This window comes from Saccostrea echinata, unplaced genomic scaffold (assembly GCF_033153115.1).
Source record: "Saccostrea echinata isolate AGI-Se365-2 ecotype Australia unplaced genomic scaffold, CSIRO_AGI_Sech_v1 ptg000054l, whole genome shotgun sequence".
Classification (NCBI taxonomy): Eukaryota; Metazoa; Mollusca; class Bivalvia; order Ostreida; family Ostreidae; genus Saccostrea; species Saccostrea echinata.
The window spans coordinates 49,357,060-49,382,740 of record NW_026889803.1 but is presented as its reverse complement, the minus strand read 5'-3'; the positions used below and the strand labels follow the sequence as shown (position 1 = coordinate 49,382,740).

Here is a 25,681-nt window from a genome sequence, read left to right as displayed (position 1 = left end):
TATATATTATGTAAAACATCTATCCAAATGTCTGGAAATTATCACAAAATTGATTTTTTAAAAAAAAAATTCAGAACTCTTTCCAATGCAAACAACTAAAACCCAATAAAATGATGAATATTCAAATTTAGCCTAAAAAAAAAGTTACACTTTATCAGGAGCACACATTTCAGCACAGCACAAGTGCCACTGCATTCCTGCAACATGCAAACTTACACTCTTCTACCAAAAAGAAAAAAAGTCAAATTACGATAAGAGCTTTCCCTACCTTTGTAGTACCATAGAGATTGACTCATGATGGCAGTAATAATGCATCAAAATCACTGACAGATCCCAGCCCGCCTTTAATTTTTATGGAAATATTGAAATTACCTATTTAAAATTCCATTTGCTAGGCTCTGCTTCATGTGTGCAGACTGATGCATAAAGCATTTCTACAAAATCAATAAAATTACACAAGCACTCCTGCACCATCTAAATTCGAAATAAAAATTCAAATAAAAAAGAAAGAAAGGGAGAGCCTTCGTAACTCAATATGATTTCCCTAAAAATATCCTCATCTTTTTTTTCTAGACCAAAAATAATCAAGCATATGTTGCACTACAAATTTAGCCACTGTATTCTGATTGATATCTCCTGTAAACATTCATAGTTATTTCCCCAAATTCACTTCCTTTTTTTCTTCTCTTCCTCCCCCTTTTTTTGAAAAAACTGGACAGTTTTGACACAGCTAGAGTTGTGGCTCTTGACCCAGACTACTTGGACAATATAGTTCTGCGTTAGGTGTTCTGCGTTAGGTATTTATGAAAGACATGCAGATAATCTCTTCTTGGAAACAAACAATAAATCAAAATTTTTTGTGTGAATACATATAAAGATTCAGTAAATCATGATTGCAAACGCTAGACTGGTGGGGAATGCCAATTGTATATTTTCATATATATTACTTGTATAAAAATTATCTCTGTCATTTGCATATTTGAGCAGAATTTCCTACTTTGATATGGAATTCCTATGAAAAAAGATCAAGAGGTCATTAAAATTCAATCTATCACACTAATAACACCAATTAAACTTTCCGTATACCTGCATCTTAAATACCTATTATCTTTTTTTTCAAGGCTGCTGTTAAAAGGTGAAAATTTAGTAGTATCATAGCACTTGTTCTTAATGCCAGAATTCAGAGGTAAATTTATAAGTCTACACAATTTGACCTATTAATTTCCACGGACACATAATATAGTCCACGTCACAGGAAGGACCGTGGCCCTGGAATCATTCATGTCTGCCATCCAGCTGGGATTTAAAAAGGTAGATTTATATTAATCTTCTTTCTGCTCTTCTTATGCATAATAAATGATGCTACAACTCTGTCACACTTTACATTAATGTAAAGAGAAAAAAAAAATATTTTGATACCTACAAGTGCTGAAACGATTTAAGATTCTAAACCTAGTTCCTCACAAAATGTCAGACTAACATTCCAAAAATAAAACAAATTGTTGATCAAGACAAGAGTTTAGATCAGTCTCTTGGTATATAACTACACACTGAGGAATATCTGGACTGTGTTAAAGATCAAAGATTCTAAACCTAGTTCATACTGGCTATGCTAGCCCCTAAATATCTAGCTCCGAGACTCCTCAATAGATAGCTCAGCTAAAGCCACTAGGAAAGCAGAATTTTCAGCGAGGATTTAATTTTAGCTTTATTAGCGAGGGTGCTAAGATTGCTAAAATTGAATATCGCTAAAATTACTTCTCACTAAGAATAAAATACCAATTTTTAAGGACAAATCGCTAAATTTGCGTCTCGCTCCACTTATACAGTATATCTGTCATCTTGGAATTTGTACTTAGCATCAATTATTTATGCTAGCTTCCCCTGTATGTAGCAGCTATGCTAGCAACATATCATTAGCTATGTAGCTGCTACAACCTTGAACGTGCCTCATGTGTGACAATGTAGTAATTAAGGACCTAGTTTTTTTGTGAGCTAGCTGTCACTGAAGATGCAAACTTATGCACAACTCTGTAGGACAAAGACCCTAAGGAAGTTTAAAGACCTAATTAAACACAAAAAAATTTGCATTGGATATGCATTAAATTTAATGCTAAGTGCAGACAAAAGTCTACAAAAATAAATAATTATACATCTTTTAGCAGAATTATACAATCTTAACTTTAAATAAAGAGGTGTATTTTGAGAAACATTTGAAAAACAGTCCAGACTTTTCCAGATAATTATAATTTTAGCATTTTAACCAATACAAGATATTGGGGAATACTGCAGTCATCAAATGATGGGGTAATTCCGTAGATTCCAAATTGACTGTATCTAGTAATTTTATCTTTTCCTTGAAGCACAGATCTCTATTATCCAAATCTACGCCCCCCCCTCCCCCTTACTCCCTACACCTCCCCATACACTGGTTACTGAACTAGGAAAAAACCATTTGTATTACAGGAATAAATTTGGAAAAAGAAAATAATAACTGCATGAAATGAATCCCAAGAGTTCAGGGAGTAGAAGGGTTGAATTTATATCTATGTATTAGAAGTATATCAATAAAATGAGAAAAAAAACTTACTCAGAATTCAAGTAATGGTAAGAACTTGACACCATTAAAAATTCAGGCAACATGAAAAAATTAAAAGATTACGCTTTTATTATAGAATCAAGTGGAACTTTGTGGTTTTTATGGGAAAAGTTCCAACTTTAACATCAAAATTTCCAATTCACAATTTCGTCATTATGGATGAATTTGTAACAAAAGATCTCCTAAACATTTTAGTACAGAGAAGAAATGTTCCCAAGAGGAGAAGAAGTGATGCCTTGTGAAGATTTTAAAACTGCCACTGCAATAGGGTGATCAATACTATTGCATAACGACTCTAGATACTGCACCAAGGTCATGACAATATAATTATCTGGAGTTTTTTTTCCCTATGTTGTATTTTCAGATAGTAAATGTTTTGAACCATTATTTTCTCATTATAAGCTGATTTGAATGAATTTATGCCAGTTCTACGTACTTTTGTGGCTAAAAAAAAACTTTAGGACACAAGAAAAGTAAGACTGAAGCTGTCACAAAGAAAGAATTAAACTGTAGCATTTGAATATGTTTAGAATTGCCTGATGGCAGGAAGTCAACCCTGACAGCACAACTGCAGCAAAAGAGATATTTCAACAGGTTTTATGTCACATAAAACATTAATTATATTACATAATACATATCAAACATCTTGCGTTTCTCCCTTTTTTAAGCCCATGTTAAAGAAGAAAAAAATTGGTACAAATTTAATTTCTCCTCATTCATGCAAATGCAGCAGCCTTCCTGCATCACAGTTACAGAACATAAAAAAGAGACATTAAAAATCCCCATATCTGGAATATCAATATAGAGTGTTCCTAGCTGAATGGAGCAGGGAAGACCAATTATAATGAGGCTTCACTGGAAACATGTACTGTGCTGTATTTTTTATCAGTTCTCTGTGGAGATGCTATAATAGACTGACAAGTAGATTCAGTCTCATCAAACATTAAAACATGCAGTAAAAAATACAGAAAGTAGTCATATAATCTATTTAAATAACAGGTTCATAGGCCTAAATAATCAACTAAGTATCCTTATAGCTTTAAGTATTCCACATACTCTCTATTACATGAACTATCTTTAAGTCATGAAAAAATTTCCTCAAATTGTTGGCTATAAATTAGCTACTGAGTAACATTTCACTTTTTTGAGAAATTAACATGTACTAAACAAGAGAACCAATGGTTTTGTCTGTCATCAAAGTGCTGTGAGTTTTTGAAGCAGCTGCATATGCAGAGTGTGTAAACGGGTCTTAAGCTATTTTGAAATGGACCAGGAAATCCATATTTTTTGTTCCCCTTCATCCAAAGATGCTACAACATAAATCGATTCAAAATTATTTTAGTCACAATCACTTCAGAAAAAACAGCTGAAATGTTCAAAAGTTTATAAACAACACAAATTGGATGCTGAAGGTCAGGACTGTAACAGGTCTAACAGATGACCTAAAATATTTATTAAAGTTTTATCATAACTGATACATTTCACACAAAATTATCTCACCAGCAATGTGAAAAGATATTTCTAAGCTGCTATCAAGGAAGTTCCCACCAAACTTTGGTCAAACAATTGGACACTATTTAAACCGAGATAAAAGAAGCAAATTCAGAAAATTGTGATCTTTTGGGGTCTTATTGGTCTATGCCATATTGTAACTGTCATGTCTGTCTATCATACTAAAAAAAGTTTTTTTAACTTTAAAGTAAAATATTCTGGCCACCAAAGTTAAAGTTTTTGAAAGTCAAACTTCAAGGTCAAGTCATGAGATAAAAAAAAAAAAAATAGTGCATTTGTAAAGTTCTTATCACAAGTAATGCACAAGTGAAACAAGAGGCCCATGGGCCACATCACTCACCTGAGCACACTGGCTAGGAAAAAAAGCAAAAATCAGTTCAGTATTGAAAAGTTAACGGGGGAGAGAGAGAGGGGGGGGATGGGGGATTTTAAACTACCAATGCTTTCATATCAATATAACAAATAACTTTGCTGTTCTTGAGCAGAAGATTTTCCCCATATATTCATATGTAAAAATTTGATCCCCCATTGTGGCCCCACCCTACCCCCGGGGGTGCTCATTTGAACAATCATTTGAACGATGCTTCCATAAGTTTTTTTCTATATACTCTTACGAAAAACTTTGACCCCCCCATTGTGGCCCCACCCTTCCCCCAGGGGTCATGATTTGAACAAACTTGAATCTACACTACCTGAGGATGCTTTCATATAAATATGACCAATCATGGCTTTGCCGTTCTTAAGAAGAAGATTTTTAAAGATATTTTCCTATATATTTCTATGTAAAACTTTGATCCCCCATTGTGGCCCCACCTTACCCCCGGGGGTCATGATTTGAACAAACTTGAATCTACACTACCTGAGGATGCTTCAATATAAATATGACCGATCATGGCTTTGCTGTTTTTAAGAGAAAGATTTTTAAAGATATTTTCCTATATATTTCTATGTAAAACTTTGATCCCCCATTGTGGCCTCACAATACCCCCGGGGGTCATGATTTGAACAAACTTGAATCTACACTACCTGAGGATGCTTCCATATAAATATGACCAATCTTGGCTTTGCTGTTCTTAAGAAGAAGATTTTTAAAGATATTTTCCTATATATTTCTATGTAAAACTTTGATCCCCCATTGTGGCCCCACCCTACCCCTGGGGGTCATGATTTGAACAAACTTGAATCTACACTACCTGAGGATGCTTCCATATAAATATGATCAATCATGGCTTTGCTGTTCTTAAGAAGAAGATTTTTAAAGATATTTTCCTATATATTTCTATGTAAAACTTTGATCCCCCATTGTGGCCCACCCTATCCCTGGGGGTCATGATTTGAACAAACTTGAATCTACACTACCTGAGGATGCTTTCGTATAAATATGACCAATCATGGCTTTGCCGTTCTTAAGAAGAAGATTTTTAAAGATATTTTCCTATATATTTCTATGTAAAACTTTGATCCCCCATTGTGGCCCCACCCTACCCCTGGGGGTCATGATTTGAACAAACTTGAATCTACACTACCTGAGGATGCTTCAATATAAATATGACCAATCATGGCTTTGCTGTTTTTAAGAGAAAGATTTTTAAAGATATTTTCCTATATATTTCTATGTAAAACTTTGATCCCCCATTGTGGCCTCACAATACCCCCGGGGGTCATGATTTGAACAAACTTGAATCTACACTACCTGAGGATGCTTCCATATAAATATGACCAATCATGGCTTTGCTGTTCTTAAGAAGAAGATTTTTAAAGATATTTTCCAATATATTTCTATGTAAAACTTTGATCCCCCATTGTGGCCCCACCCTACCCCTGGGGGTCATGATTTGAACAAACTTGAATCTATACTACCTAAGGATGCTTCCATATAAATATGACCAATCATGGCTTTGCTGTTCTTAAGAAGAAGATTTTTAAAGATATTTTCCTATATATTTCTATGTAAAACTTTGATCCCCCATTGTGGCCCCACCCTACCCCCGGGGGTCATGAATTGAACAAACTTGAATCTACACTACCTGAGGATGTTTCCACATAAGTTTTATCTTTCCTGGCCCAGTGGTTCTTGAGAAGAAGATTTTTAAATGATGTCATTATTTTTTCACTAATTCCTAATTATCTCCCCTTGAAAGAGGGCGTGGCCCTTCATTTGAACAAACTTGAATCCCCTTCACCCAAGGATACTTTGTGGCAAGTTTGGTTGAATTTGGCCCAGTGGTTCTTGAGAAGAAGATGAAAATGTGAAAAGTTTACAACAACAATGCCAACGCCTACGCCAACGACAACGCCGACAACGACGACAGACAACGGACAAATTTTGATCAGAAAAGCTCACTTGAGCCTTTGGCTCAGGTGAGCTAAATATGAGAGCCCTGTCCCTTCTGGTGCAAAATTATGAGAGCCCTGTCCCTTCTGGTACAAAACTTATGGCCAAGGTTAAAATTTTTGAAAGTAGGTCAAACTTAAAGGGTATGAGTATCATAGTACGTACATTTGGAAGGCTTGTCAAAGGTAATGCACTTGAAAAATATTAATAAAAGACCCATCTCTTCAGGTGCAAAAGCTATGACCATGGTTAAAGTTTTTGGAAAGTAAGTCAAAATTCGAAGTCAAGGTCACAAAACGAAAAAATGCATTCAGAAAGGTTTTGATACAAGTAATGCACATGTGAAATAAGAAAGCTAACTTTTTTCATTCAAAAAAACTATGGACATCTTTAAGATATTTGAAAATTAGGTCAAACTTCAATGTCAAAAGGTCAAAAAGTAAATTTGGAAAGGTCTTGTCACAGGTATTGCACGTGATATATGAAAGCCCTATCTTCTCTGATTCAAAAGTTGAATAACGCTCAAGTTTTTGCGACACATACAGACCCACAGAATTATTAAAATGAGATTTAATGCCACTGTGCTTTTGCAAAGGAAGGGGACAAAAAAACCATGCTAAAGTGGAGAGTACAAATGCACTGAAGGATTGAGGTTAAATAATGGGAACTGCAGTAACTGTACAGCTAAGTGAAATGAAAATGGATTACAGATCTTGGAGATCAACCTTAAAATCCTTGGCAAGTTTTTGAGGTGAGGGTTTTAAGTAACATATAACACACTATTGGCTTTATAAACCCTGTTTACATGAATAAGGCTACAACAAATATATTAAAGACCTTAGTAAACTCTACCATATTAGGGAAGACTTTGACACACTGGAGAGTGGAATCCATGGGATGAGGCAAAAAAAGTATTTAACTTAAGGCTACAGAAAGAAGTAAACTCTGCTTATGTGAAAAAGGTCCATAAGCATCTTATTCACACTTTGTTAAAATCTGCTCCATGTAACTGAAGTAAAAGATTAGGAACCTCAACTCAACAAATTTTTATCTACAAGTAAGATTAAGCCTAAGCTGCAGAATTGTAGCTCTCTGTTTGAGAAAATTCAGACAGAAAAAGCAGAGAGCTACAGATCCAAGCGTTGTAAAAACCATTGATTTACACTGTCGCTTTTCACTTCGGGTATTATTTCTTGTATTTTATGCTTTCCCCCGCTTTAAGAATGGTATCCGATTATTAACCATATATTTTACTCCTATTTTTGATACTTTATTTACCTTTCAACGGTCCAAACAGCCCTTTATGGTTGTGGAATGTTGGTTTAAAAAATTCCCATTACAACGTCCATGTTGGGGGTTGTGTGAAAAAAAGTCTTTCAAAGAACATACTCTTGCCAAGAAAATGTAAATAAAAAATTCAGGAGGTTCAAATATCTTGTATTGTCTATAGAGAAAATATTATGTGTGTAAAAAAAAAAAAAAAAAGATAAATAAAACTCAGGCGTGTTATTTCAGGATGAAACCAACATGGACGTCAGAATGTATCTTTTTAACTGATACTCCGAAACCATACACGGTCGTTAGGAGCAATTGAAAGGTAAATAAAAGTATGAGGAATAGGAGTAAAATATATGGTTAATTATCGGATACTAATCTTAAAGCATGGAAAAGCACAAAACACAAGAAATAATGCCTGAAGCAAGTGACCAAAATGTGGCGTAAATCATCAGTTTTTACAACGCTTAGATCTCTAGCTCTCTGCTTTATCTGTCCCAGTTTTTTCAAGCAGATTGAGAGCTACAGCTCTGCAGCTAGACTAAGCCTCACACAAAATGAATGTTCTGGTGGTGTGCATCCTTAGATGCAACATTTATGGAAGTTTATAGTCATCATATGGTTTATAGTTACATGTTCTTGGAATGAACCTGCTCTAAAAACTTTAACCTGGTCATTCATCTATAAAATGTACATTAGATTCAGCATCCCAAGATGCATGATTTGATTCTGAACACGTACTACATCTTTACGTTATTGATGGCAAACAAGAGAAAATCAAAAAAGATGGATGCCTTTCTAAAGTAGTGGACATTTTTTAAATGTTAAGTACCCACAGACTTTGAATTTGCTGTGCAATATACATAGTTGAACTCAAGGGGTCCTATCAAATAAGAATGTTGGGGGGGGGGGGGGGGGGACTGTTGATGAAACCTAATTTGAAAGTACAAGTATTTATGTATTTTGAGATATTATGCAAAAAATGATGTTTTTAGTACTTTAGGACAGACTATAGGGAACAATATATATACTGTAAAAGCAGAAATTTTCATTGGGGATTTAATTTTATATTGTTAACAATTATCAATGAAATTAAATCCTACACGAAATTTTCATATGACTATATACAGAATACGGTTTCTTTCAAAACAATGAAATTTAATGCCCACTGTAACGTGCCCGGGGTATGAGGCTTCTAAATTGATCACATCTCCAATGAAGGAGATATATTTCAGTATGACCAATATATGTATATCCTGATAATTTGGTAAATCCTTGTAATGATAGTAAATCCTTGTAAATCTCTTGTGTTGGTCAATAATACTACATTGTAGAGGCAAATAAGACCACAACAGAAGATATTTTAAGTTTCAACAATAATTTAATAACGGAATAAATATAATATAGATGGCAGGATAACACGATAATCAAACAATGGCGAGGTAGTAAAGTTGGTCAGGTTGGACGTCACATTATTATATATGGTATAATAGTAACTGTTGAAATCCTTAATAATTCAATTTGGTCAATGAAAGTTATAGTAAAACTCTGTTAACGTTACTAATTTGCTGTAAATTTACCAAAAATATCAGTGGTTACGTACTAGTTCTATTAAAGATTGATAGCGGGCGTTCTGCAAAGTCGAACTGAAAGTTGAGCGTCCATGGCGACGTTTATATAGGGTAAACTACCGGACATGCGCAGTGCGCTTAACCTAACCAAAAAGGAAAGTATAGACCAAAATGGCAGACGATACTAACGATATCGCCGAAGTGGAACAAACCATGAAAAATACAAAATATGTGATGCCCAACCGTATAACAAATACATAATAATAAACAATGAAGGTAAGTTACTTTAAGATGTACAATACATTTTGCGTATAATTTAACAGTAATAAAATAATGACGTTCGAGGACGGAACACAATAACCTTAACCCCCCTTATAAATTAGAACCTTCCGTAAGCCATGACCAAAAAGGAAAACAACGTGGTCGGCAGACGGACATTAAAACGGTAAATTACGATTAATTTATACAATGAATTGTAAGTTAAATGTAATAAACACGCATAACAATTGCTGATATAATTATAAGAGTCTATATTTTTTAAGTATCCATGAGTTTACAGTCCTTATTTCACACCGTGGGAAAGTTGGTCATGTACCAAACATGAAAGTGTAGGATTTACCAAACATGAAATAATAGGAATTACCAGACATCGTTTTATAGAACACTTGGTAAAATTTAGCAGTTAAAATGTAATTGCTGAAAGAGAATGCATGTTCATCTTATGCTGAAATATAAATAAACTAGAGCCGAGCTCGTTGCAGAGCAACGAATAGGTCTTCCGTTGGAGCAGTGACCTTGAGTCAAGGTCATGCCATATTCTAAGATGATAAATAATCTTTTAAGGGACTATCAACTTGCAATGCTTCGCCAGTATAAAGACAATAAAATAATGTACACTTTCTATTTTGTGACCTTGAACTTGTCCAGATGACCTTGCATCAAGCCATGACACACTCTGGTTATGACGCAAACCTATCTGTGTTACCGACTTGACAAGTTAACACATGTTCTTTCAGACCACACATCCAGTAAAAGCATCTTGTTCTTAGTGACGTTGAACTTGAGTCAAGGCCATGACACAGTCTGTATGATACCAACAATACCCATTCTGAGTGTTTCCAACTTGACAAGTTTACACGTTTTTTTTCATTTCGTTTCCATATAGTTGTAATTTATTACTTTTAACTCGCTGGCTTCAAATTTTATTGTATATATGTTTTATGTCCAATTTCGATATTGAAAAACGTCGGCATCTTTGAGTACGTGTACAAGGTGCATTACGTTACCCTATCACATCATGTTTTATAACGCAGACCATACATGTATATATAGTCAGCGTCATAAAAAAAGGTTAAAAAAACCCATTTTATTCATCAAAAATCTCTGCTTAATTATCTTTGCTGATTTCTTACAGAACTAGAGTGTTCCCAGGAACGCATGTGTCGCCTGCTTTTAGCTTCATTAAAGATGTAACTAAGTCTAAAAGTTATCAGCTATTTATTTGCTAAGGCACTGAATATAGTTCATGCCAAAAAAACAAAACAAAACAATCCAGGGATAGTAAGACTGCTATAGAATCTAACAATCAAATAGAAATGCAAATCCTTAACCCCTGAAAGCTAAAATGGATATTAATGAAATTTGAATAAATTTATTATAAATAATTATATATAAATTATTTAAGTACGTAATTTCAACAATCCTTCGAAAGAGGCTTCAGTTTTTCATATCAGCAATTGTCAGTCTACACCATCCATTTTGGAATACCGATCCCGTTGTATTTTCATAGTACTTAAATTTCAGTTTTTGTGGTTTCTTTATTTCATACAGTGTCAAAATACATTGTCATGAGATCATAAACATGTATAACTGTTAATTATTAAACCCTGCCTCTGTAATTTCAAAAGACATAAGTTAAATTTAACCCTCCGCAGTATATTTTACAAAATAGATCAAAGGTCAAGGTCAAGTGAACTGTAACGCTGGTATTTTTCAAAATGTTTTATGACAAACAGTGCACATTCTAAATAGCATAGACTTACCTCATAAATATCAAAAAGAAGTTGTATATCGGCATTATTGGTTATTTTGAAAAGAAGGTCAAAGGTCAAGTTCAAGGATATCTAGGTCGGAAGCCATGGAAAAATACAAAAGCCATAGTGTCAAGCTATATTTGCAAATTATCAAACCCATACCTCTTACATTTCTCGAGATATAAGGTGTGACAGACGGACGGACAGCAAGACAGACGCCAGGTAAATTGATCGCTAAGTGCTGCTCTGCTCTGCAGGCGACGCAAAAATGTTTGTTTGATTGTCTGTTTGTTGTTTAACGTCCCTTGAGCTGCCAGCATTTGCCAGTGGAGGGCTGCAAATTCAGACCTATACTCGACACTCAAGGCCATTGAGCAGTGGGGGATTTTTTTCATGCTGGCACCTACTGCTAAACGGGACCTCGGTTTATACGGCCTCATCCAAAGGACCATACTCCACGTTCTGTAGTGAAATTGTTTGTTTGTTTGTGTGTTAACGTTCCCGTCGAGATTTTTCACTCATATGGAAAAACCACCACTTGCCGGTGGAGGGCTGTAAATTCGACACTCAAGGCCATTGAGCAGTGAGGGATTTTTTTCATCCCAGCACTTACTGCTACACGGGACCTTGGTTTATACGGTCTCATCCGAAGGACCAGTCTCCACGTCCCGTAGTGGAATAGTTTGTTTGTTTGTGTGTTGTTTAACGTCCCTCTCGAGATTTTTCACTCATATGGAAACGCCACCACTTGCCGGTGGAGGGCTGCAAATTCAGACCTATACTCGACACTCAAGGCCATTGAGCAGTGAGGGATCTCTTTCTACTGCTACACGGGACCTCGGTTTATACGGTCTCATGCAAAGGACCGGTCTCCACGTCCCGCAGAGGGAGTCGAACCCACGACGTATTGATTAACTCCTTACTCCGCGACTCTAGAGCAAACACTCAAACCACTGCGCCACGCGGGCGACGTGGTGGTATTCGAAACCACAACTACGAATCGTAGGGGTAGAAACATTTTGATAAATGTATTATCATTATGAAAATCATGTTCTGACTTAAGCCTGTAGAACGCAATTTCATTTTTTTCTGGGACGGGGCACAAACAATCAAATTTTTTTGATATCTAAGCAAAAATAAATAAATAAATAAATAAAAAAATAAAAACATAATTGCGGGGGTGGGGGGTGGACACGACCATATAGCTTTAAGCTATATAATGACTAAGAAGGAATAACTTGTCATTTGTCAAAGTCTTTTACCTAAACTCTTCACTTTTAATTGTCAATGACAGATTCTTGTTACAAAGTGAAAAGTATACATTTATATGTAGTACAGCTATCCATCTCATATGCATAATCTATTTAATGAATCGTTTTATTCTAAAGGGAAAGTGAAATCTCAATCAAAATTTGTCACAAATACTGGAAATTATAATATACATGTAAGAACGGATCGTCAATTAGGACTGCAGGTTTGATAAATTCACAGCATGCATCTTCAGTCTTAATTAAAACGTTGTTTCGAAATATTACACTGTATCTATAAAAGCGTAAAATTAGAATTGACCTAAAGAATATTTTACACCACAGGGGAAATGCTTCCGTGGCACCAGAAGTTTACAATTTTGATTGACAGGTGTAGCGCCGTGCATGGATTTCATGTAACTATGTACAAATAAGAAATGAAGTCAAGGGATCTAAAGAAAAAAGTTATTGTGATTGACATTGTAATTAAAACAGAGACAATTAACAGTAGTTTGGCTGTGCTGGCCTTTTTGACATTTGAAGTAAAGTTTAAGAATAACTTATCATTGAAATGAAGTTGTAAAAGTGTATTATCAATTATTTTCATTTTCATCATTAGATGTGCTAATAAGTTTGTTATATTCAAGTCCATGTATATGTACTCCTTGTACATTTTTTTTTTTGAACCGCGCGTGCAAGTGTAATTAAATTATAAAAAGTTAACATACTTCTTAAATGCATGGCATTTACGTTACACAGTTCTGGACATTAGAAATAATTAAGCTTATAGTGTTGGCGATATTTTATCGTATGCTAAAAAATATGTATTACATAAAACATATATTTTAAAAAATTCAGCACAATATAGCCTTTCAGATACTTATACATACAAAATCAGATTACATATAATATGAAATATTTTATTGAATATTATGATCTCTTCTCTGTAAACAGGTGTGTTTTGAAGAGGACATTGAAGGCGAAAGGGGGCTCGAATAGCCGCCAGGATTTTTTTTTTCTTCGGAAAGCTGTACAGTTATCTTGGACGACATATCGCGTACAAGTACAGTGTACAAAACAGCAGTGAAAATAAAAATAATGAACTCAAAGTTTAATTTTCTTCTCTCAATTATTTTGTGAAACATAATTACCAACAAAGATATAAGTTTTTACCAGAGTGTATACAAAGCGACTTTTCAAGCGGTACATGAAAGCGTTTGATGCGTGACCAGGTACGTGTAATTGCTTTCAAAACATGCAAACTCAGACTACAGTATCAGGTAGCGCAGGTTGCTGGCCTGTCAATCAAATCAGCAGCTATTGTTTTATTTTTGTATGATTGTCGGGCGGTATGTTATCGATCTTAAGCTAGGTAGATTTTGTGGGCGTTAATGGAAAATTGGGTGTTTAATAAAAAGCACATGTACTTGTCATATGCTGGAGTTACAAAACTATAGTCGACAGAGTTTTTCACATAGCATGTTAAAAGTTGGTGTAATCATAAAGATAGCCATTTTAAAAAGAAAATAATGTAAAAGTGTTTAGCAATGCAACTTACTGTTTTCAAAATATATCTCTTTTGAATTCTTTGTCTACAAACCTTGTGTGTCAAGTTAGAATTATCTGCAGAATTAACCACACGCAATGAATCTCCGAAATTTAACACATAATAACACATAATTGAGAAATAAATCGTTTATTAAATACATGTATGCAGTTTAAAGATTAGGATTCATGAAATCGGGGACCTTTATACCTTTGTACGTCCTTAATAAAATGTTTTGGATTTAAATTAAATCAAATTAAGATAAGAATAAATGATTTAATTGAATGATCCGGTATGATTTAAAAAATAATTTTCCGTAAATCATTGTGTCAGCAAAATGAATATAGAACGACAATGTTTTGTATATGAGCACTAATAGCTGCTTCCTCGGCTACATAATTAGGTTACATAATTGTAAACAAACACAAAACCCGGGTATATGTTAAACGCAGTTAAATGCAGTTAAAGACTGATTTATTTTTTGCTAACTTCTTTTTTTAATTTAATATAGTGTATGTTTCAACATTAAACGGCGAAAAGATGTTTTGTTTACGAACGCAGGTTGCTGGTTCACACACAATGGATCTCTTGTAATTTCGGCCACAATAATTTAATAAGTATATCACCAACATGACCAGCATAGATAAGATGAAATAATTTGAAAGATCCGATTTGACTTAAAAGTTGAGTTTGCAAAATAGATTTAGAACGGCAATGCCTGTTTAGTGTATGGCCACTGATCACTGGATCTAGGTCACGCGTGATTGGGGAATGGCCGCTTACGTAATTATAAACAAAAACAAACCCCGAGACGTATTGAAAATGTGTGACTCAATAATTTGGAATGAAACCACAGAACACGTAAAAACTTATTTTAAAGTTGTATTAGTATTTATTTTGGATAAGTTTATCATTTATAGCAAGTTTATTTCAGTTATGTGCATAAAGATTTCACCTTCACTTGTCTAATGAAAGCTAGTTACCTGTATATGGGTCAAGCTTCTAGCTCATTTATTAAAAAAGACTCGAACAAAATAACAAGTTCACGAGATCAATAATATGTTAAAGAACAAATTTTTTAGCGACAGCTATATCGAAATATTTACCGTTTTTGAGTTATAAAACGAAAACTTTCAAGGACCCTAGATCCCTAATTTAAGGGACCAGCCCCTTTTTGGAGGTGACAAATGAAAGACCTTAAAATTGTGCACAACTTTTATTCTACATGTCTTAACAAAATATTTTTAGTTTAAAAGATACATAGGAAAATATGTGTAAATTTTCGCGCTTTTAGGCGTTCTAATTTTTTACCCCTATCTAGCGCCATTTTGAACACAGAAATCAAAAAACAAAAATAGATGTGCACAACTTCAATGCTTCTATTATTTAAATTCGGTAGAATTTCTACTCCAGCTTTGGTAGTCTCGGAGCCTTTATCCGGAAATGAAGAGTCATAAATTTTCATTTAAAGGGAGATAACTCAAAAGCGGAAGTAGATTTTTGACATGTTTGACAGCATTCTGATAGAATTTTGTAACGTCTATAAACCCTGCAAATTTGAGCAAAATCCGTTGAGAAATGAGCGAGATATGAGGCCTCAAAGTTGGCGTCTAGAAAGGAGAAGAAAAAAAAAAGAATAATAATCTTAACCATCAGAATCAGTAGAAGGTCTTCCATTGTGACGGAAAACCTTAATAAGATTATGAACACAATATGATGTATACATATGTTAAAGGGGGGGGGTGTCTCAAAACACAAACATTTCACACCCACGAAACCTTCTTAGATGACAACAAAAATTTATCCCCACAAAATTTTGTGCTTCTACTAAAGTATATACAGTGGAGCCTCATTTATCCAGACGCTTTGGTTCCCAGTCAATTCGTCCGGATATGTGAAGCGTTGATTTTAGTTTTATGTCCTTTCATACCAATGGCAATAGTGAAGGATGTTGCTTTTTATCAACATGTTTTATTGTTTAAATACTTTAATATAAGTTAGTACTACTCAATACTTGTTTAAATCAATAAAAAAAAGTACATGTGTCAATGGAAAAAATTCAACTGACCTGAATTTCACATGCCATGTCGGTACAGTACTGTCGGTAGAGTCTTATTTAATATGAACGTCCTTCAATGCTAAATGTGACATAATCTGCATATGTATACGAACACTAATCGTAATCATCCAAAGATCGTATTAACGATTGTGGAATTTTGAAAGTGATTTTATATCAAATCATAGAATGCGTTTTGCGCACAAAATACTGTGCATAAAAAAACTCTACTGTTATGTCTATAAATACATAAAACCATGTTACGACTGTATTCCAACACTAAAAGAATTATATTTGCCGACTACGAAAAAATTATCCTAGACTTATAAAATCATTTTGTATCAAAACCATGTTAGAGAAGCGAGAGTCTCATGCGTACCTATCGACCTACAATTAACCTTGCCGCAAGCCATTGATAACAGGTCGCAGGTGATCATCTTTTAAAACAAACAGCCATACCAGTGTTTTTACAACAATTAACACTCAGATCAAGAAATTTGAGCAGACTTAACAGACCAGTTAAAAAATTATCGTCCGGATAACTGAACCAAAATATTACGTAAAAATTCATTTTGTGGTGAAAAAAGACCGTCCGGGTACAGAATGCGGTATTCCGGTTAAATGAGACAAAATAATGTTAAAAAATTTCGTTCCTATTAAAAATCGTCCGTAAACTGAAGCATCCGGATATCTGAAGGTCCACTGTATATATTTTTTATACATCTGACAAATTGGACAAAAGCTTTTTCTGGCCACAAGATAATGTGGTCTTTATTGCTGAGGTTGAACCTGAAACTTGAGATCTGTAATAAATTAACATCTACTGTAAAATCACTTATTTTTGTGGGATCAAATTTTGTGCTTTGTGGAAAAAATGGTGATTTGAGGGAATTTAATTTCATAGTGGGTAGACAAACATGATACTTTGTTATTTTCATTTTGTGGAGGTCATACATTGGTCTCCTACAATAAATTATCAAAATTAAACCCCAATGAAAATTACTGATTTCACAGTATTCTTTATGGAAGACAATATAACAGAACCAGAATTCTCTGACAAGACTGAAGTTTTACTGGTGTGTACTTGGTGTATATTAATATAGTGTAGTTGTGTACTAAGTCTCATTGGACCATAACTGTAGGAGGAGAGTGTTTTCAAAGAATTTCAATGAAATTTCTATTTTGAGTAACCATGGCAAAATTGCTTGTCAAAATACTTGTGTATCAAGTCTTACTGAAATTGGACCATAACTGTAGGAGGAGTAGCATTTTGAAAGAATTTCAAAGAAATTTTTATTTTTAGTGACAATGTAAACACTGTTTGTTGAAATCAAAAATGGATACACAGAATTATGTATCTTAGTACAGAGTACTTGTATACCAAATCTGACTGAAATTAGAACTGTCAGAGGAGTAGCATTTTAAAAGAGCTTTGCAGAAATTTATTTTTTATAAGTAACTATGGCATCATTGTTTGTAAAAAATCAAAATCCAATACACAGAATTATATATCTTAGTATAGTGTACTTTGTACCAAGTCTTATTGAAATTGAACCAAACTGTAAGAAGAGTACTGTTTTAGTCATTTTAGTAACAATGGCAACGACGTTCATCGAAATCAAAAGCCAATATAGAGAATTATGTATATTAGTGCAGTGTACTTGTGTACAAAGTCTTACTGAAATCAGAACAAAAGTGTTGTTGGAGTAGCATTTTTTAAAAAAAAAAAATCAGAATTTTTTATTTTTAGTGACCATGGCAACACAAAAACCGATACATAAAGAATTATTATACCAAACTCAGCGTTCAATAAAATGCCAAGATATTGAGTGCTAAAATTCGCTAGACTTTTAGTAGTTTTTTTTTTATTATAGACTATTTATTAGCTATATAATAAACATAATTATTATGTTTATTAGTATAGTGTACTTGTGTATTCAGTCTTATAGAAATTTGACCAAATCTTAAGAGGAGTAGCATTTTGAAAATTTTTCTAGGCAACAGTAAATTAATTCTTTGTTTCATGTCCCTGGGCAGATAGGTTTTCAGGAAAATCCTGTGAAAAAAAAAAACAAACAAACAAACACAGGTTTGTCATATTTTGAACAATTTCCCCTTTATTTCACAGAAATATCGTAATTCAGTATATCTTAAGGCTTTAGTATTTTTAATCTTTGAAAGAAAAGAAACATCAAATCCTAAGGAGGAAAGCAGAAATTTAAAAGAAATTCAAATGTTTTTTTAGCATGTCAATGCTAGTGTGCAATTTATTTTCTAATTACTTAAATTCTTGTTATGTTTTTGAATTTTGTTTCTTTTTTTTTCGTTGGACTGGAGGGTACCTTTTCAAAGAATTAAGGGATGTAAAACAAAGTTATTATTTACCACAGCCTTACAGACAGATAGATAACAGGCTCCTAAATTCTGGTCTCTGACCAGTAATTGAAGAGCTTACCTACATTGTTTCAAAAGTAAAGACTAAATATTACAGATTTAACAGACAGATATAAGAACATAGACATTATACCCCCATTTTTTTTGGGGGGGGGGGGGGGTAGGGAGATAACTGAACATCTCGTAATCTCAAGAGCTTCCTTACAGAATGTCACACTTAGTGACATAAGGATGTATCAGCTAACACCTGAATACTAGCCTAAAAGGGGCTTAAAGGGAGCTATGGATGCATTTTACTGATTATTTCATACAAATCCTCATTCCTGGATATATTAAGTCAGCACTATGATTATGTTAAGCTTGGATATTATCTAAATTCTTATACAGGGATTTTAGGATATATAAATTGGTTGGTTTGTTTGCTATCAAAGTTTAATGTCCAATATATGTCACTGAACAAAATTAAACTGAAATTTGAATAGCATATGATACTTTCTAATGAGGAATCATATTCTTAGCTTTATGAGGGTAAATGAAGATGCATGCATATACTTTTAGCATTCATAAGATTTGAAATTCTCATCAATCATGGAACAAAGTTCCTGTGTTCTGACTTAGACAAAGGATGACAGTAAAGCAAGCATATTGACACATCAGTCAGCAATTGTACATCTCTTGAAGGAAGTGGCATTTTAAAGAAGTAAATAATCTGGTTTTTCCACTATAAAAGCTGTCTTAATTAACAAGCACCACCTGCATTTTTTTGAATGTTATTTAGGTATTAATCCTACTTGGAACAAAAGAATTCTTATTTATAACATTCTCATGCATTTCATTGACCTTATAGAATTGTGAAAATGCATGAGAAATTCTTTAAAATTAAAAGCAACAAAAGAACTATTATATAATAATGTTCACTGTCACATAAAACAAGACACTGTGTAGGACTGAAATACGGGGAAAAGATGCGATTAAATCATGTAAACCAGATTTGAAAAAAAAAACACAAATCATATAAAAAGAATTGAAAAGAAAAAAATCACAGCAGATGTGAACATTTAGATCATAAAAAATGGACTGGATGTCTGCATGTTTGATGTGCATATCTGCATCTCCCTGAACCACTACATACAGAAATCAATACATGCACATCTAAAAATAATCATACATTCTGCCGTCCCACCCCTGACATGGGACAAGCTAATTCTCCTACCTTTCCCATCAATGTTCCATCAAATCTTACCTGTATGTAGAATCATGGCTTGTTCCTAACACAATTCCTGTTTTAACTACGTTTTTCCAGTCAAAATATTTGACATATTTCAGTTTTGGAAATGCCAAAAAGCTCCCACAGTTGGCAGAAAAAAAACCCTCTCTCTAGTCATACACACTTTCAGCTCCACGGCTAGACATCTATTACATAACTCTGACCCAATTATGGAGTACCTTCAAGGCCATGCAAACTACATCCTAGTTTCAAGATTTGAAAAAAAAACTGTCCTATGAAAGACAGGTAATTTAGGTGTTAACTGGCCAGAAACTCTGAAAACTTGTATGTGCCCATGGCCTTCTGTGTTGCCTAATGCATTTGACTGCAGTGATACCTTAAAGAATTTAATGATTTATTATTATCAAGACAATGTGATTTCACAGGTAACATGTCACCTAATACGTCCCACTTGTATGAGCCAGATTAACCTGTATTTGACAAATCCTGTTCATGTTTTAAAAAAAAAAAAAAAAAAAAACTTTTCAGTAAACTCTATCCCTCGAGCTGATTCATCCCCAATTGCATGAAAGCACACAGAAACTTAGATTTATCTATATAACCCTAGAGTTCATTAGACAATCTGTACACAAGGTAAGGTATTTTACTGGACATCACTTTACTGAAACTGAACCTAGCTTTTTTTCATTTAACTTTTTTTTAAGTTCCTTGTTTAATGCAACTTTTCACAAATAAAGAGGATCTTGACTTTGTTAAGTATCTTACATAGGAGATATAAGAATATACTCGAACACTTATCAGGAGATTTTCAAATGCTAGCTTTTTTCCAACTTATGTCACCTTGTGTGAGGTTTGTGTCATGTACACCTGGGCTGGTTTAAACACATGGATATACACTGAGGTAAGATAAACACAGACTAATTTCATTCTACTTTCCAGCAATATTTGATTACAGGGAACAATTCCTAGGAAACAGTCTTTTTAGGATAAGCTAGATATTTTTTTCTTGACAAGAGATAGATGCTACTTGTTAGGTTTTGAATCAGGCTAAAGTGGTCACTGGAGCAAAAACTTGACACTTTAAAGAGGAAAGCAGTTAAGTGGTGTAATGGGTAAAGCTAAAGATCCAATAGAAAATGGTTCAAAACCTTGCTTATTATCACTATACATTGTATGCAAGCTAGCTTTTTCATGTGGTTTTAAGACCTGTGCCATCAATGGAAAGGCAAACATTATCTACCCATCATCCCAGTTAAATACAAGGCGTATAGTGAATTGCAGGTGTAAAAGAAGGTTTATTTAAAAAACAAAACAAAACTTATTCAACTCAAACACAAGGAATCCATAAGCAATACCTTATGACCACTAACTCCCTATCTGTAGGAAGTGAAAGTTTGATCAGAATAGAAGTAGAATATTTGCAAAAGTAAGAGGTTTTAAAATTTAATATTCTTGGAAGGCAGGAAGTCTGGGGACTTGTCCCCTACCCACATGCCTTAAAGAGACCTTAGTCACACACCTTAAAGAGACTTAAAGAGACCTTAGCCACATACCTTAAAGAGACGTTGTGAATCAAAATCACATGTTTCTTTTATGATATTTTTATAATAAATTGAAAGATTTATAAAATGTATGGCAAAATTTTGACAAATTCAACTGCATTGTAAATTAAGAAATCAAAGCACGCAAAATATATAATCGCCAGAAAAAATAACAAAGGTTGTATCTAAATGCATCATTGTTATCTTCCATATCAATGTCATGTGACTTTTATTTATAGCATAAAACTTGTCAACAACATGTATGTTAGATGATTATCTTCTTTAAAGATTGTATCAAAATCCTCAGTGTACCAACATTCCACTTCTTGGTACTTGAGACCATGGCAACTTGGGTCACCTTTTCTGACTGCCAGTGCACAATATGGAGGAAGGAGTAAAGCAATGTTTTCATATTGGGCTAGACAAATTTTGTTTTGTTTTGTTTTGTTTGCCATTTATGGTAGACTTTTTAGGTTCAGTTCAGAAACTTGTAATTTTATGAAACCTTATACTTCAAGGAATTAAAATTTGAATGGACCATGTAAAAATCTATTTTTGTCAATTTTCCTGTTTTTGCACCAGTGTATCTCTTTACAATATTTATGGTTTTATCAATTCTCTTCATAAATCATAACAGCAAGAAATAGTAAAATTGTATACAGTTGACTCTTGATGGCTAAAACACCGATCTCCTGAAGTAAATCCTACCATTTTTTCCTCTATATCACTAAAATTCCGATCTCTTGAAGTAAAATCCTGCTACCATTTTTTCCTCTATATCACTAATCAAATTTACTCCTGATCTCTGGAACTTTCAATCTCTGAAAGTTCTCTATCTCTCAAACCAAGACTTGGGTCCTCTTATACAGATTTCATTGTCATTTACTCTTGACTTCTCTAAGTGTTGATTGTGCTTACATGCCAATCAAGTGAGTAATTGACTCAGCTAGGACTGGAAGGCTGTCCTGCTTCTCTGTGATTTATTTCAGCCTCCTGTCTGCTTTCTGGTAACCACATTATACTATTTTCTGGCAACTGGTTTTAATAATAAAATGTGTGTTTCCTCCTTTATTTGATACTTCCTTTCAGTGATTTTTCAATAAGCATAGGTAGTTCTAAGCATCAAAAGGTTGATATTTACCTATATTTTCCCGTTTTCTAGTCAGTAGTAGTGAGTTTGAACTCATAGAGCAATAAAAATTTAATAAAATTTCATAACCCATTTAAGAAAACATAGCTATATAGGTGATGTGTTATCCCACACTTCTGATTGGATTTTATATAAATATGGGGAACAACTTTGGACACAGTCCTGTGAGTATACAGTCCTCACAAGTAAAACTGAATAAAGCTAATATAAACTCATACAACACTCTATTTATCCACTTACTTATACTATGCCTGTAATAGACACACCTGTCTAATGCTGTAAATCTACATCAAAATACACATGTATCCACTTACCTGTCTAATGCCTGTAATTAAACATATTACAGTTTACAGGTATCCCCAGTACTCATGTAAACAATATGGACTAACCTGTCTAATATCTTTAATTATATATACAATAAAGACTTGTCCAATATCATAAATTATACTTGTCCAATATCATTAAATATATTATAACACTATATTATTTAACTATATGGACTTCCCTGTTCAATAATTGCAATATACAACCTAGATTTATCTGTCTGATATGGACTAAAATGTACAATGCTTGTAATTATAAAAGAGACTTAATTTAGGACTGGCCTGTCCAATACTGTAAGACAACATGGTCTTACCTGTATAAATTAATATCTACTGTATAGACTTACCTGTCCTGTGAGACAACATGGACTTACCTGTCCTGCGAGACAACATGGACTTACCTGTCCTGTAAGACAACATGGACTTACCTGATGCCTATGATAATATTTACAATATAGACTTACCTGTCTGACATTATGATACAATATTGTCTTGCATATTGCCTAAAATATAACCGTAACATAAAATGGACTTACCTGCTGACATTCCTTGAGTGGACATATCCCCCACAGCTGGGCTCTGTAATACACAAAAGGACTGTTTAAAATTATAATTCCAAATACTCTTATTAGCTCAATATTGATGGCATATTTATTATTTCTTAATTACCTCTTTCTACCTGAACAATCATTGAACATAATGCATTTTTTTCCTTTAAATTAACTTTTCAAAAAATATACTTTTAGTTTGAGCAGGCTTTAAATACTATACATACAGCAATAATAGTATATTCCTCCCACTCTCACTTTTTAATTATTCTTAATTATTTAATTTAAAAATAAGTTTTGGGTAGCTTTATAGGCACCTCTCAAATCATCATTAAACAAATATTAAACTGAAATCTTCATCCTTCTATTTGATGAAAGGCATCTATCACATTACAGTTTAATTCTCCCCAGTGTACTTTGTATATCATTAACACCTGATGCATCAAACAATAATTTAATCATCTGTACACTGATTTAATGATAGCTAAAATGTGTGAAGTCTTTTAATCTGATTGACAATGTCCTAATGGCTGACATTGAATGGTTATGTTGTAGTATCCAGAAATACCCCAGACTAGGTAACAGATGGAGTGAACCTGTATTAGAGAGAACTTTAACCAGACAGGCTTATGTCACCTTGACACACCTGACTGATGCCAGACAGACAACACTGCATGTCGCACTGTTATCTATCATCCCTAGTAATTGTCTACCGCAGGACCATAATCACTCAAGCAGAGCCACATATCCCAGTAGAATGCCGCGCACATTCATTATTTAACAAGCACTATAAAGAATTCCCAATATATATGAACAAATAATTTATGTTTTGCCTTGTTCAATACATTTAATTATTTTGTCAGTGTGTGTGCTTAAGGTGGCGGTTTTTGGTGCCCAAATGAGAATCATCACTGATAATCGAAACATTAGGGAGGCCAATAAACTTACTATTCTTTCAATGACTAGATGACAAGAACATTATACCAGATATAAATTTGTTATAAAAATTCTTCTACAACATTCCGAGATTTGCCATTAGAAATAGGGCAGCATTGTTATGCTGCAAAGAAGTTAGATACAATGTCACAACATGCTCATATATTGGATGCTGACAATGTTATTTTACAAATTGATTATACCTTTCATGCAGCATAGTGAATTTTACAGCTATTATATCTATAGTAGCATGCATAAACTTCTTTAAATCTTCATGTTTTATCAACTAACACATTTCTGTAAAGTGTACTAGCTATAAATCTCATAATTTTTTTTTTCTTAATTAAAACCATTTTCATCAACCTAAGATAAAAGATGTTTTAAGCTTGTGGTACCAAAAGAGGAATAACTCTAAGCACCGCAGTAGCACCAAAACTTGGTGTTGATTTTATTTTGAAAGCCATTTTCGTAATTAGGAACTTTGTGTGACAATGAATCATTCAACATTTGAATAATTTTCAATGAAAGCCTCCAATTGCATTTGTTTTTGAAAATAAAACTATTTTCTATTAAGACAAAATGATTTATGATATTTATTCATGATAGGTGGTCATTTGTATTGTATGTTGTCAGAAATAACCCCCTCTAATGGAGATAAGATTTAAATGAATTTTTAATTGCCATGTTCCTTATTTTATGAATGAAATTGTTGAGCAACTGAATACTTTTCCATTAACATCATTTTTACTCCCAACTTACAACAATCTGTGGTCGTAATTACACAATTATCAAAAACACAAAATGGAGATTTCTTCCACTTATAAATGACTTGTTTATTAAAAAAACAAAAAATAACAAAGGGAAAAAAATTAAACAAACTTGTTAAATGTCATCTTTCTCGATTTCTTCACGTCTAATTATGCATAATTATGAAATAAAACACTCCTCTTAAGAGACATGAAATATTTGATACAAAAAAAAATACCATTCAGTAATTTCCCACACACAAATTTTTGGGGAATGAAGACGCAAGGCAGTTGTGTGTCAGTTACAGAGACAAGACAATCCATCAAGCACCAATACCCACTGCTGAGGAAAGCTGCTAGATATACAAAAAACAAACCACTCCTAATGGCTTAGTGGTATCTTTGAAATATGTAGAGTATGTATCAAATTTTAACACAACCATTATTCACATAATAAACTTCAAAATTGTTAAATTTTTCTTAAAATTCCATAGTAAAAGCATTACATTTCACTGCAGAGTGCCAGTATGAAGTATGTCAAGTCCAGATATATGAAACCATCTTCAGATTTTAATCACACATATTTATTTTCACTTCAGATCCCCCCCCCCCCCCCCCCCCCCCCCGATTCTGTCATATAA

General features: G+C 33.6%; 1 protein-coding gene across 7 annotated transcripts in view; it reads right to left on the bottom strand.

Annotated features, from left to right (window-relative positions):
- Positions 1–25,681, bottom strand: part of LOC133172261 (zinc finger protein 135-like) — a 110,350-nt gene that overhangs the window by 37,164 nt on the left and 47,505 nt on the right. For 5 of the 7 annotated variants that reach the window (XM_061307118.1, XM_061307110.1, XM_061307111.1 and 2 more), the window contains one exon: positions 23,347–23,389. In XM_061307118.1, coding sequence (XP_061163102.1) covers positions 23,347–23,389 — 43 coding nt within the window. Of the gene's footprint in view, positions 1–268; positions 312–19,811; positions 20,017–23,346; positions 23,390–25,681 lie in introns of those variants that run through there. The other 2 variants (XM_061307116.1, XM_061307114.1) reach the window with 2 other exon arrangements.